The sequence below is a fragment of the Marmota monax genome, unplaced genomic scaffold, assembly GCF_021218885.2.
Source record: "Marmota monax isolate L192 unplaced genomic scaffold, Marmota_monax_Labrador192_F-V1.1 WCK01_AAM20220418_F8-fsc00237, whole genome shotgun sequence".
NCBI classification, from domain to species: Eukaryota; Metazoa; Chordata; class Mammalia; order Rodentia; family Sciuridae; genus Marmota; species Marmota monax.
The window spans coordinates 1,712,027-1,725,502 of NW_026694627.1; the positions used below are offsets into that span (position 1 = coordinate 1,712,027).

The 13,476-nt window shown below is 50.7% G+C and overlaps 1 protein-coding gene across 1 annotated transcript; it reads left to right on the top strand.

Annotated features, from left to right (window-relative positions):
* The first annotated feature begins 3,495 nt into the window (after positions 1–3,495).
* Positions 3,496–13,176, top strand: Zp3 (zona pellucida glycoprotein 3). The gene is made up of 8 exons (XM_046422816.1): positions 3,496–3,810; positions 6,383–6,501; positions 7,271–7,374; positions 7,468–7,645; positions 7,741–7,858; positions 12,262–12,353; positions 12,486–12,616; positions 12,950–13,176. Exons 1-8 carry the CDS (start codon positions 3,496–3,498, stop codon positions 13,174–13,176), a joined length of 1,284 nt encoding a protein of 427 aa, XP_046278772.1.
* The last annotated feature ends 300 nt before the right edge of the window (positions 13,177–13,476 follow it).

Below are 13,476 nucleotides of genomic sequence, written 5' to 3' on the forward strand. Positions count from 1 at the left end.
TGTTCCTGAAAAACTTCTTCCTTTTTTTTTTTTTAGATACTGGGGATTGAACTCAAGGGAACTCAACCACTGAGCCACATCTCCAGCCATATTTTGTATTTTAGAGACAGGGTCTCATTGAGTTGCTCTGAGTTGCTTAGTGTCTCACCTTTGCGGAGGCTGGCTTTGAACTCTGAAAAACTTCCAAGGATCAAACAGGTCTCTCTGCCATCTTCAGAAGATCTTTATCATATGAATTTTTATTTATTTATTTATTTATTTATTTATTTATTTATTTATGGTGCTGGGGATTGAACCCAGGACCTTGTGCATGCGAGGCAAGAACTCTACCAACTGAGCTGTGTCTCCAGTCCCCCAACTAGATTCTTAACACTCAGCTTCTAGCATTCTAGTATGTTCAAAAAGCAAATAATGAGGCAGACTGCGGCAGGGATATAGCTCAGTTGGTAGAGTACTTGCCTCGCATGCACAAGGCCCTGGGTTCAATCCCCAGCACCACAATAATTAAATAAGGGCTGAGGATATAGCTCAGTGGTCTAGTACCACTGGGTTCAATCCCCAGTATTACAAAAACACAAGCAAATTTAAAAAACAGCAGCAACAACAATAAATCCACTTAAATACCACTAGCATGAGCAAGGCCATAGATTTGGTCACCAGCACCAGTAAAAGAGAAAAAAAGAATTAAATGCCACTAATTTTGTATTCTTCCTCTCTGAGAGCTTGACCCAGGCCCAGTGATAGGCCATCTTTAAATGCTGCACCTGCCAGTACTTCATCTCCTGCTAGGATTTTTCAGTAGACTCCTGACTCTTATTTCAGTTACTGGGCAGCATAAGATCCCACCCAGGAGCAAGATGTGGTGGCCCATGCTTGTAATTTCAGCAAATTGGGAGGCTGAGGTAGGAGGATCCTGAGTTCAAAGCTAGCCTCATCAAAAGCAAGGTGCTAAGCAACTCAATGAAACCCTGTCTCTAAATAAAATACAAAATAGGGCTGAGGATGTAGCTCAGTGGTCAAGTGCCCCCAAATTCTATCCCCAGTACCAAAATAAATAAATAATGAAAAGGGTAATTTACCATTGAGTTACACTCCCTGTCCTTATTTATTTATTTATTTTTGGTATTGGAGATTGAACCCAGGGGGGCTTAACCACTGAGCCCAGCCATTTATTTATTTATTTATTTAGAGTTTTATTTAGAGTTGCTTAAGGCCTCACCAAATAGCTGAGGCTGGTTTTGAACTCCTGCCTCAGCCTCCCAAACTGCTGGGATTACAGGCGTATGCCATCACACCTGGATTGGTTTTTTTTTTTTTTTTTTTTGACACAGGGGTCTTGCTAAATTGCCAAGGCTGGCCTCAAACTTGAGATCCTCCTGCCTTGGCCTCTTGAGCTGCTGAGATTACAGATGTACACCACTGAACCAGACTAGGAAAATAGGTCCTATTCAAAGCCAGCCTTGAAGGAAGGCAAAGGAAACTTCACTGTTTCAAAAGTTCCATCTGCAAAAAGCTCTGGGATGAGGACAGCTTTATTTATTTAGGTACTAGGGATTGAACCCAGAGGTACTTTACCACTGAGCTACATCCCAGCCCTACTTATTTATTATTGATTTAATTAATTGAAGCATTGACTTGCTATGTTGCTGAGGTTGGTGTCACAGAAGGCTTTCTTTAGAACTTGGAACGAGAGAGAGAGAGAGAGAGAGAGAGAGAGAGAGAGAACCAAGTGCAGTGGTCCACATCCGTTTGGGCCAGCGGTTTGGGAGGCTAAGGCAGAAGGACTTTGAGTTCAAAGCCAGCTTCAACAATTTAGGCCCTAATCAATTTACTGAGATCTTGTCTTAAATTAAAAAATAAAAAAGAGCCCAGCACAGTGATGCACGCCTGTAATCCCAGCAGCAGGAAGATCATGAGTTCAAAGCCAGCCTCAGCAACAGTGAGGCACTAAGCAACTCAGTGAGACCCTGTGTCTAAGTAAAATACAAAATAGAGCTGGGATGTGGTTGAGTTAGGATTAGGGTTACCCTTACCCTCAGTGGTCTAGTCCCCCTGAGTTCAATCCCTGGTACCAAAAATAAATAAATAAATAAATAAAAGAAAGAAAAGTATTGGGGCTGTGGCTCAGTGGTTAAGTGCCCCTGGGTTCAATCCCCTGTATGGAGTGGGAGTGGTAGGTGGGGGACACACACAAAAGAGAGGATGTTAGAGATGGAGGAATAGATTGGAGAAAGGTTGGGAGGGGATAGCAGCCTCCCTGTCTTCCACTTTCAGCCTGAGGAAGCCGTTCCCATGGGGGCAGGACGCCTTCAGTCTGTTTGCTCTCTGGTCCCTCTTCCCAGCCAGATTCTGCACCTGCCTCAGTCCCCACCTAGGTCCTCCTCTCCTCTTGGCTTTCAGGGCTCTACCCCGCCCACCTCCCCAACCTCCTAGGCTCACCCCCAGGGAACAAAGTCTTCAGCCACTCTGGGCTCCTGACCACTTCCCAAGCCTACCCAGTATCCTCCATCTCTGCTCCCACAGCTGCCGCTGCCTAAGCAGCCCTCCCCTCCTCCTGCCCATTAAATGGATCAATTGAACAGAGTTTTCTCTCAGATGTTTTCCATTGAAGAACTTGCCCCTGGATATTTGTACTGAAACATACCAAAACCAAACTTCAGCACAAGGCCTTGGGTTTGATCCCCAGCGCTACAAACAAACAAAAAACTGGGCATGGTGCTACACACCTGTAATCCCAGCAGCTTGGGAGGCTGACGCAGGAGGATCGCAAATTTGAGGCCAGTATCAGCAATTTAGCAAGACCCTGTTTTAAGATTCAAAAAAATAATAAGATAAAATAAAAAGGACTGGGGATGTAGCTCAGTGGTAAAACCTCCCTGGGTTCTAAACCCAGTACCACAAAAATAAATAAATTTGAATTTGACTCTCTAGGTGGATAACAATGGAGGAACTCCATCTGCAGGGACATGGTGTTCAGTTGATCCTATAATGTTCGACAGGGGCCCACGGGACTCCTTTTGTCTCCTAATTGAATCCTTGTCTTCTCCCTTGCCAACCACGTGCTCCCGCTGTTTCTGATCTATACTCTTCACCCCATTCAATCTGGGTCCTGTTCCTCTCTTCACACAGACCCTCAGCTCCTTCCTGAGAGCCGGGACAGCAAACATCAAGAGGGTGGGAGCAGAGAAGGGGCGACAATTAGGGCTGACCCGGCCACCAGTGAATGCTTTAAGGTAAATAAGGAATCCCTTGGGGGTCCCAGCTACAAACCAGCTTCTGAGTGTCCCTCTAGGCGAGGGCTGGAGGTCCTCCTGCCTAACAAGCTCCCAGGTGTTACCCATGTGTCCACACTGGGGACCACTTCACGCAGCTGCAGGAGCCTAGCTGGCTGGGGAAGAGAGGCAAATGGAGCACAGGTGAAGAGCCTCCATCCAGGGGTATAAGATGGCTGAGTGGGCCTTGACCGCAGCACCGCAAGAGGCACTCTTTGGCGCCATGGAGCTGAGCTATGGCCTCTTCATCTGCTCTCTGCTGTGCGCGAGCACAGAGTTGTGCTCCCCACAACCTATCTGGATCACGGCTGGGCCCACCCAGCTGCTGCTGCCGCTGCCTGCCTCCCCCGTGGAAGTGGAGTGTCTGGAAGCCCAGCTGGTGGTCGCTGTCAGCAGGGACCTTTTTGGCACCGGGAAGCTAATCCAGCCTGCTGACCTCAGCCTGGGCCCTGAGGGCTGTGAACCCCTGTTCTCCGTGGGCAATGCTGATGTGATCAGATTTGAGGTTGGCCTGCATGAGTGTGGTAACGGTGTGCAGGTGAGGCTGGGCCCCCTGGCCCTGGTGGGGGGACAGCCTGGTTGCAGTCATGAAGGGACTCTTCCCTTGTAGATGGGGAGGTGACTCAGCTGAGCCCCGAGCCTGGACATTGGGGGGTGGCCATGGGGAGGCTCCTGGCTGTGGCTACTGAAACCTGGGAGATAAAGCAGAACATAGTGGCAGTGACCGATGGGCCAGACCAGGCACCCCACTCTGGCTCCTTCTGACCACTTCCTCCACCCACAGAAAGGGTACAGGAGCGATGGACCCAACATAGAACAGGGAGACAGAAGATAACCCTGCGGGTAGCCAGGTACTTGCCAGGGGCATTAAAAGCCTATTTAGAAAAGAGTCTTTGACATTTCAGAAAGCCTGCTATAACCAGCAACGCAGGAGGATCTCAAGTTTAAGACCAAACTTAGGAACTTAGAGAGGCCCAGTCTCAAAAAGGCTGGGGATGTGGCTCGGTGGTAAAGCAACCCTAGGTGCAATCCCTGGTACCCCCCCCAAAATAAGCCTAAAAGTTATCACTGGGATGGGGAGGAAGAGGGAAGAGAATTTTGGCTTGCCTCACTCCTGTTTGATGGCTTGAAGCTTTAAATTAAAAGGGTCATGGGCCGGGGCATCATAACATACCCTCCTGTTGAAGATTCCCAGGCTTCCTTTGGGTGCCTGGGAACAGGTCCAAGCAGTAGAGGCTTAACATGGGATGCAGGTTAGAAAGAGACCTCAGGTAACCTAGGCCACGCCCCTCCCCTAAGGAAGTGGGGAAGTGGACACTTGGCAAGGCAGGACACACAGCTCCCCAGCTAGTCCTGATTCCCCTGGACCTCCTTCTGTTGGCCTATGGAGGGCCAGTCCTCCCCTCCATCACAGGGCCCTGCTCCTGACCCTGGACTCTACTTGGCCGGGCGAGGGCAATACAGCTCCGGGACCCCTATAGGCTGAGCTCTGGCCTGAAGTGTGATTTCCCCCAGGAATCTCCTCAAGAACTCACTGTCCTTGTCTTCCTGGGGAGCCAGAGCTACAGCCTCAGTTGGGGTGTGTGTGTGTGTGGGGGGGGGGGTTTACTAAAGATTGAGCTCAATCCTCTAACCTCTTTTTAAAATGAGGGGAAAAAAACCCTCACTAAGTTGCTGAGGCTGGCCTCCAACTTGTGATCCTCATGCTTTAACCTCCCAAATTGTTGGGATTACAGGCAGGTGCTACCACACCCAGTACTGTAAAAGTTGTTTGAAAAATTAGTGTAGCCCGGCGCAATAGCGCACACCTGTAATCCCAGCAGCTCAGGAGGCGGGAGGCAGGAGGATCACAAGTTCAAAGCCAGCCTCAGCAATTTAGCCAGACACTAAGCAACTCGATGGGACCCTGTCCCTAATAAAATACAAAATCGGTGCTCAACTGTCCCTGAGTTCAATCCCTGGTACCCCCCTCCAAAAACAAAAAAAAAAAAATTAGTCCAGCTTAGTCCCAAATTCTAGAATAACCTGGGGAGCTTCTAAAAATCCTGAAGTCCTGGCTGTACCCCTTACTAAAGCGGAACGGGCATGGGAGGCAGCCATGAGCATCTGAGTCTCGGGTGAAGCCTCCAGCAAAGCCTGGCAGCTTCTTCCTTTGCCAGTGTTCTGCCTCCTGCCTGATGAGGTTCACCTGGCCCTGGGCTCAGTTTAATGCTCCGCCCTGAAATTATTCTCTTAAATGAGAGGCCCCACAAATTCTGCTGCTGGCCCTGTCTGGGGCACTTACAGATCCAGAACTGCCCTCTGAAGATCTAGGGTGGGGGCAGCTGGGCCACAAGGGACCTCCTTTCTAGGCAGGCTCTGTAAGGGGAAGTGAAAAGACCCCTGGCAGGGCCTGACTGTCTCCTCCACCCTTGGGAGACCACTGCACCTTCCCCTGCTTCTGTGAAGTGGGCCCCAGATAAGGTGGGAAGGTGATAGTGATGAAGATTGGCCAGGCGCGATGGCACACGCCTGTAATCCCAGCAGCTCAGGAGGCTGAGAAGGGAGGATCAAGGGTTCAAAGCCAGCCTCAGCAAAAGCAAGTTGCTAAACAACTCAGTGAGACCCTGTCCCTAAATACAAAATAGGGCTGGGGATGGGGCTCCGTGGTCGAGTGGCCCCGAGTTCAATCCTTGGTACCCACCAAAAAAAAGGCACCAAGCTGCCCCTAGGTCTTTCTTGCCTCCCCACCCCAATAAGAAGAAATTGCCCATGGCCAGGTGCAGTGATGCACACTTGTAATCCCAGTATTCGGGAGGCTGAGGCAGGAGGATCACAAGTGTGAGACCATCAGTGGCATAATATCCCCGAGTTCAAGTCACAGTACCGCCCAAAAGTGGTGTGTATATCCTGAGGTCACTGGGCACTGCTTCCTATCTGCCTGCCACGTAGCTGATGCAGACACCTACAGGGGTGTCAGGTAAAGACTGAGATATTAAGAGGACACCTGCCCAGCCCCTCCTTGCTGGTTGGTTTCACCCCAGCAGGCTGCCTTCCCTGCACCCTCACAGGGGCCAAACCTGCCTGGACCAGGTGATGCCTGTAGTGCTAACGCCTCCCCTTTGCTTCAGGTGACAGATGATGCCCTGGTGTACAGCACCTTCCTGCTCCATGACCCCCATCCCATGGGAAACCTGTCCATTGTGAGGACCAACCGCGTGGAGATTCCCATTGAGTGCCGCTACCCCAGGTCAGTATGGGACGGGCCGTTTTGGCCCCTGGTGGCTATGTCCCTGGTTTGCCGTGGCTGCAGGCAGGTGGCTTGGCTTGTTGGAACAGTTTGCAGGTGGCTATGAGAAGGGAAAGTGCCAGCAGCTGTGGTCACTGCCCTCAGCCTGCGTGGAGGTGGGGGTGCCTTCTGAATTGTCTGAGCCTCTGACTTGCGTGGCCTCTTAAGGGAGGCTTAGTGTAGCCCTAGACCTTGGAGGGGGGTGGGTATTAGGCCATCCCAGGCCCTCCTCAGAATCAGAAGCGTCTTTCAATAGTGCTGCTGTGACTGAGACCCTGTGTCAGAATAAAAAGATGGGGATGTGGCTTGGTGGTTAAGCACCCCTGGACTCGAGCACCAGTACCAGGAAGGGGGGAAAATACTGCTGCTACAGTAGGTCCTACACCAAGTCCTGGCCCTGCAGCCCCTAGCATGAAGCATGTGCCTATGAATTTTACCACCAAAGCAGGAGGTGAGGGTGACCAGGCCCGTGCAGTCAAGGTTGGGTCCTACGTCAGGCTCAGCGGAGGGCACAGGCCTTAGTCCTGCTCTCAAGTGTAGATATTCAGGAGGATTTAGGGACAGGCTCAGGCTTTGGGTACCTTGGCCTAGCTGCCTGTGGGCCATCACTGAGGACAATGCCATAGAGAAACTGGACACCTCCCTGCCGCCATAGGCCCTAGGGTGGTGGAGGGTGGTGGAGGGGGGTGTGCCCTGGGACCCGTGTGGGCAGCTGTGACAGTTCTCCCAGGCAGGGCAATGTGAGCAGCCAGGCCATCTGGCCCACCTGGGTGCCCTTCAGGACCACAGTGTCTTCAGAGAAGCAGCTGATTTTCTCTCTGCGCCTGATGGAGGGTGAGCCAGGGGTAGGGAGCCTGGGCGGGGAGCCTGGGCGGGGAGCCTGGGCGGGGAGCCTGGGCAGTCTCTAGCCCTGGTTGTGTCCTCCAGAGAACTGGACCTCTGAGAAACTGTCCCCCACCTTCCACCTGGGAGACACCGCCTACCTCCTGGCCGATGTCCACACTGGCAGCCACCCGCCACTGCACCTGTTTGTAGACCACTGTGTGGCCACCCCGACACCAGACCAGAGCGCCTCGCCTCGTCACAGCATTGTGGACTTCCATGGGTGAGGCCTGGGCTGACTTTCCAGGGAGTCTTGGTCACCAGATGGCTCGAGCCCATGTCCCCAGCCTCTAACATGTTCCCTTGTTCCCTTCCAAGTTGCCTTGTGGACGGTCTCTCCGATGGCTCTTCTGCATTCCAAGCTCCCAGGTCTAAGACTGATGTTCTCCGATTCACCATGGATGTGTTCCACTTCGCTAATGACTCCAGAAATACGGTACTAGCTTTTTAAAGTTGCCTAGAAGATTGAACTCTGGAGGCTGGGGATATAGCTTAGTTGGTAGAGTCCTTGCCTTGCATGTACAAGGCCCTGGGTTAAATCCCCAGCACCACCAAAGGGAAAAAGAAGCATGACCAGAGTTCAATTTATTTTTTTTTAATAGCCTCCTGGTGGCTGGGGCGGTGGCTATGCCTGTAACCCCAGCAGCTGAGGAGGCTGAGGCAGGAGGATTGAGTCCAAAGCCAGCCTCAGCAACTTGGCAAGGCCTTGTGCCTAAATACAAAAAGGCTGAGGATGTGGCTCAATGTTAAGTACCCCTGGGTTCAATCTTGGGTATCAAAAATACATATGTATCCTCCTGATGTCCCTCACTGGTGTCCCCTTAAGCAAATGACTTACTGGTAGAGATAACTGTAACTCTCAACTTGAGGGCCTCAAAGGCCACAGCTTCATCTTCTTGGCCTGAGCTAACACAAATCCATAAGCAGGGCTGGGGATGTGGCTCAAGCGGTAGCGCGCTCGCCTGGCATGCGTGCGGCCCAGGTTCGATCCTCAGGACCACATACAAAGATGTTGTGTCCGCCGAAAACTAAAAAAAAATTTAAAAAAAATCCATAAGCAGGTAGAAAATCCATGCAGGATGGGGGTAGTTTAGGATCCTAGAACTAGAAAAAAAAACTAGAACAGGGACCCAGGTGACCTAGCTGACAGCCCAAATAAGACCAATAACTACTGGGCTTGGTCACCAAGCTGTAGGGCAGAACCCAGAGGACGATAGGTTGAGTGGAGGTGTTGGTCCTCCAGGAGCAAAGAGCTGCTGTGACCCCCCTCTGCTGAGTTGCCCCTTGGACTTGATCCTAGGCTAGACCAGTGACAAAAACCAGTAACACCTGGGGGGCTTTGAAACAGATTGCTGGGCCCCACCCCTTGGGCTTGATTTAGTAAATCAAGACTAGAGCTGAGAATTTTTATTCCTAGCAAGTTTTCAGGTGATGTCAACCTTGTTGGTCCAGGGTGCCCCCTTGCCAACTACTAAGCTGGAAAAGAAAACTAAGAGGGATGGAGAGGCAGGGAGATGGGGAGGAGGATGGTGTGGGAAGTGCTGGCAAAGCTAACAAAGTATTGTGGATTCCTACAGTGAAAAATCAAGCTTCTATTTAAAAAAAAAAAAAAACAAAACAGTTCCCAGATATGGGAGTGGGAGATAGGAAGCCTGGAATAGCTGATCAGGTAAAGTAGTGTGTTTTAAAGATGCAGGAAATTGAACTCGGGACCTTACCACAAGTGAGAGCAATGATCCACCAATGAGCTACATCTCCAGCCCAAAACAGGGTTTTTTTTTTTTTTTGTACCAGAGATTGAACTCAGAGGTACTTAACCATTGATCCACATCCCCAGCCCTATTTTCTATTTTACTAGAGTCAGGGTCTCACTGAGTTGCTTTAGTGCCTCACTGATGCTGAGGCTGGATTTGAACTTGCAATTCTCCTGTCTCAGCCTCTCGAGCCCCTGGGATTACAGGTGTGCGCCACCGTGCCTGGCCAAAACAGGGGTTTTTAATGTTGATTCTCTACTGATCACCTAGAGAGGTCACAAAAATACTGATGCCTGGGCTAGGGGTATAGCTTGGTGGTAAAGATGTAGTTCACATGTGCAAGGACCTGGGTTCAATCCCCACAAAGACTACATAATCCCACATTTTCACTTAACTAGGTGGGAAGTTGGGTTTTACAAACACACCTACTATCTAGGTTTTACTGTTAGCATTTTATTTCTTGGTACCAGGGATTGAACTAGGGGTGTTTAACCACTGAGCCATATTCCCCAGCTCCTTTGTCTATTTTAGAGACCTTTAAGGCTTCATTAAATTGCTAATCAGCCTCCTGAGCTGCTGGGATTACAGGCTATCATTAGCACTTCACTACATCATCTACTAGCGTTTTGTTGTATGTCTTTCTCTTATTAAATGTTTGATACATTTCTCTCAGATGATCCTAGTAAGCAGCCAAGTTTACCAACCAACGAGATGGGCTCATCTGGCTAGGCAGTGTTAAGGGACAAAGGGGGAGTTGTAGAGCATGACATTGATGCTATCTCTCCAACTCCAACCTTGCTGTGGGGGGGGGAAAAAAACTGTTCGATACAGATGGGTAGGTGACAGGTGGGGCGGGAATCTGATGCTGAGATGGCCAGAAGCTCTCCATGGAGGGTCCTGGGTTGAAATGGGACTGGGGAGAAAGAACAGATGAAGAAAAGGGGTCCTGGTCCTCAGATCAGTGACCTTGTGGGTCTTAGGGTAGAAGAGATCTTGGTTGGAGAAGGGAGCTGATGTTAACAGCAGACGTGGGTGGAGGGGAGTAAAAGATAAGCCTTGGTACGGTGCGGGTGCTAGCCAGCTACAGGGGTGCGAGTGGACCTGGTGACATCTTTAAGATTAGAGGACGTGGATTCATAGAAGGAGCCTAGGACTTGGGCAGGCTTGCCCTCAAACGTGGAAGGCATGGCTTGGTGGATGGTGGCCCAAGGCACAGGGAGAAGGAACAACTTTTAAGAGCTGTAAGGGGCTGGGTACGGTGGAGCACACTTGTAATCCCAGTGGTCTGGGAGGCTGAGGCAAGAGGATCTCGAGTTCAAAGCCAGCCTCAGTAACTTAGCAAGGCCTTAAGCAACTGAGAGACCCTGTCTCTAAATTAATAAAGGGCTGGAAATGTGGCTCAGTGGTTAAGTGCCCTCGAGTTCAATCCCTGGTACAAAAAAGAGCTGTAATTAGGATGAGGCACAGCGCACACCTGTAATTCCAGCTACTGGGGATGCTGAGGTGGGAGGATAACAAATTTGAGAACTTGTCTCCAAAAGTTATAGGGGAACATCTGGGGATCTTGGGCTCTAGGTTAGCACCAAAAGAAAAGTCAGGGGGGGACAATAAAGACAAAAGCAGCTCCCCTTTATGGAGTAAGGACTTTAAAGGAGCTGGAAGCTATCTTCTTGTAGGACAGATGGATAGGCAGGCAGCCAAAAACACATCCTGGATCCTGCAAAGGTCTAGCTTTAAGTTTCTCAGATGGTTTCCCTGGAGGTGCACTTGGCCACTAGGGGGTGGCCAAGGCTTGTGGCTCTGCTTGAGGCTTCAGCTAGAAGGTGGTAGAATGAAACAAGGAGGTGTCCAAACCCTACCTAAAATATGCAAGGGATCCCTAACTTGGGATGGCTCAAAGCTGAACTGAACCCAGGCTTGGTCAGAATACCCCCTGCCACGCTGGGGCATATAGCTCAGGGGAGATGCACTTGCATGCCTGGGGCCATAGGTTAGATCAAAGGGCAAAACAAGAAAAGACCTCAGCCCAGGTGCTGGGCTGGGGTGTCAGACTCCTGGTGAGTAGCTTTTGGGGTCATAGATCCCTCAACTCCCAGCAGGAGTTTATTTTACTAGAGGAATTAAGTGACAAGTCAGAGGCTGTGGCTAGGCCAGGTCTAGCCAGGGCACTAGCCTGATCATTATCACTAAAGATGCTCGAAGAGCCTGTACAGTGGCACAGGCCTATAATCCCAGCAGCTCAGGAGACTGAGGGTGGAGGATCGTGAGTTCAAAGCTGCCATCAGCAAAAGCAAGGTGCTAAGCAACTCGGTGAGACCCTGTCTCTAAATAAGACACCAAAATAAGTCTGGGGCTCTAGCTCAGCAGTTGAGTACCCCTGAGTTCATCTCTGGTACAAAAGAAAAACTTGAAAAAGCTGACAGGACAAATGGATAGAAGACACAGGCTGGGCTGGGGCTCAGAGGTAGAGTCTTTGCCGAGCCTGTGAGTCCGGGGTTCAATCCCCAATTCTGTGCAAGCAGGGCGGGGGTCCCGGGGAGCATATGCCTAAGGAAGAGAAACTCGGGAAACATTTCCAAGGAAATAGCCAGAAAATTTTTCTGTCTGGTGCAAACTCTAGAGAAGCTCGTACAAGAGACCTCTGTCCAAGGACCTCGGGTCACAGAAACCACTTTCATTTGAAAAATGGGGTCCTATCCAATGACTACATTCTGAGAAGTAGTTTATCAATCCGTCAAATGACAGGTGGCAATCTCAGAAACCCAGCTAAGCTGCCTGCTAGGAAGGTGTCTACCACCCACTGGGTCACCTGGGTCTGAGTGGGGGGCTTTTACAATACTCAATCCTCCTCTCATCACTGAGGGGCTGACTTCATGAGCCCAGGGCTCACGGTGCCATGTGATCAAGACTATTTGGGAAAGGATCCATGGAAATGGTGGGTTCCAGCTTAGAATTAGATTTGCTACTCATTCTGCAATTTTGGGGTAAATTGAAAGATGGAAGTTCATCTTCCAGACCCCTGGAAGGGCTAAGGGTTATAGAACCAGTTTGTCAAAGTCACCAGCACACCTGCTATTTCTTTCAGATCTATATCACCTGCCATCTGAAGGTCATTCCTGCCCACCAACCCCCGGATCAACTCAACAAAGCCTGTTCCTTCAACAAGTCCTCCAACAGGTGAGGAGAGCAGATTCTGTGTCCCTGGGTGGAAACCTAACCAGGGATGCCTGGCCTCTACTCCCCCCAGTATCCCCTCAGCCACATTTCTGTCAGCAAGGACACCTCAAGCCCTTTGTCTTCCCTTCTCAGCTGGTCGCCAGTTGAAGGATCTGCTGAGATCTGTGAATGCTGCGGCAGGGGGGACTGTGGCACACCAGGCTCTTCCAGGAGGCAGCCCCCTGTCCAGGGGCCCAAGGCCACGTCACGAAACCGCAGACATGGTATGTCACCACGGGCCAGTCACTGAGTTTTAGTTTTCCTCATTCTAGGACACCTGTCATCTTGGTAGTATTTTCCCTTGTCCCTCACTGAGGCTGTTGATTCCGGGGATGTGGCTTAGGGCTATATACAGAAGGCTAAAAGGACTCTCAGCACCTTCCAATAGCAGATGGGATTCTGTGCCCTGGGATTCTCCTGGGACATAATAGGAAGTGTTGGGAGAATAAACAGCTGTTAGAGCCAAATCTAGTTAAGCTTATGAAGACAGCAAAATCCACAATCTGACTCCTGGTGAGGGACAAAAGTGACCTTCAGGTGTCCCACTCTCTTCATAGTGACTGAAGAAGCTGATGTCACCGTGGGGCCACTGATTTTCCTGGGAAAGGCTGACGACCCTGGCGACCATGGCGACCGTGGCGTGGAGGGTTGGCACTCTCCTGCTCACGCCTCCATGGCGCTGGGCCTGAGCCTGGCTGTGGTGGCGTTCCTGACCCTGGCTGCTGTTGTCCTGGGTCTTGCCAGGAGGTGCCACACTGCTTCCCACCCCGTGTCCTCTCCTTAATAAAAGAAAAGCAGCTCTGGATGTGGTGCAGTGTAGACTGTCGAACAGCACGATTCCACAGGCAGGGCTGACTCCGGATGCCTGTCTAGAAGGTCTGGAAGCCCTGGGACGTAGACCTGTATTTTCCTGGTTTGGGGGCATATGTGGCCTTCTGGGGTACAGACCTCACTTCTCCAGGGGCAACTGTATAATTTGATTCCAAGGAGGCCACAATAGAAGCTGTGGGACAAGAGCAGGGTACACCCAGCCAACCTCTCTTCTAGGTAAGAATCTTGCAGTTCTGGCCTTGGGTGATGACCG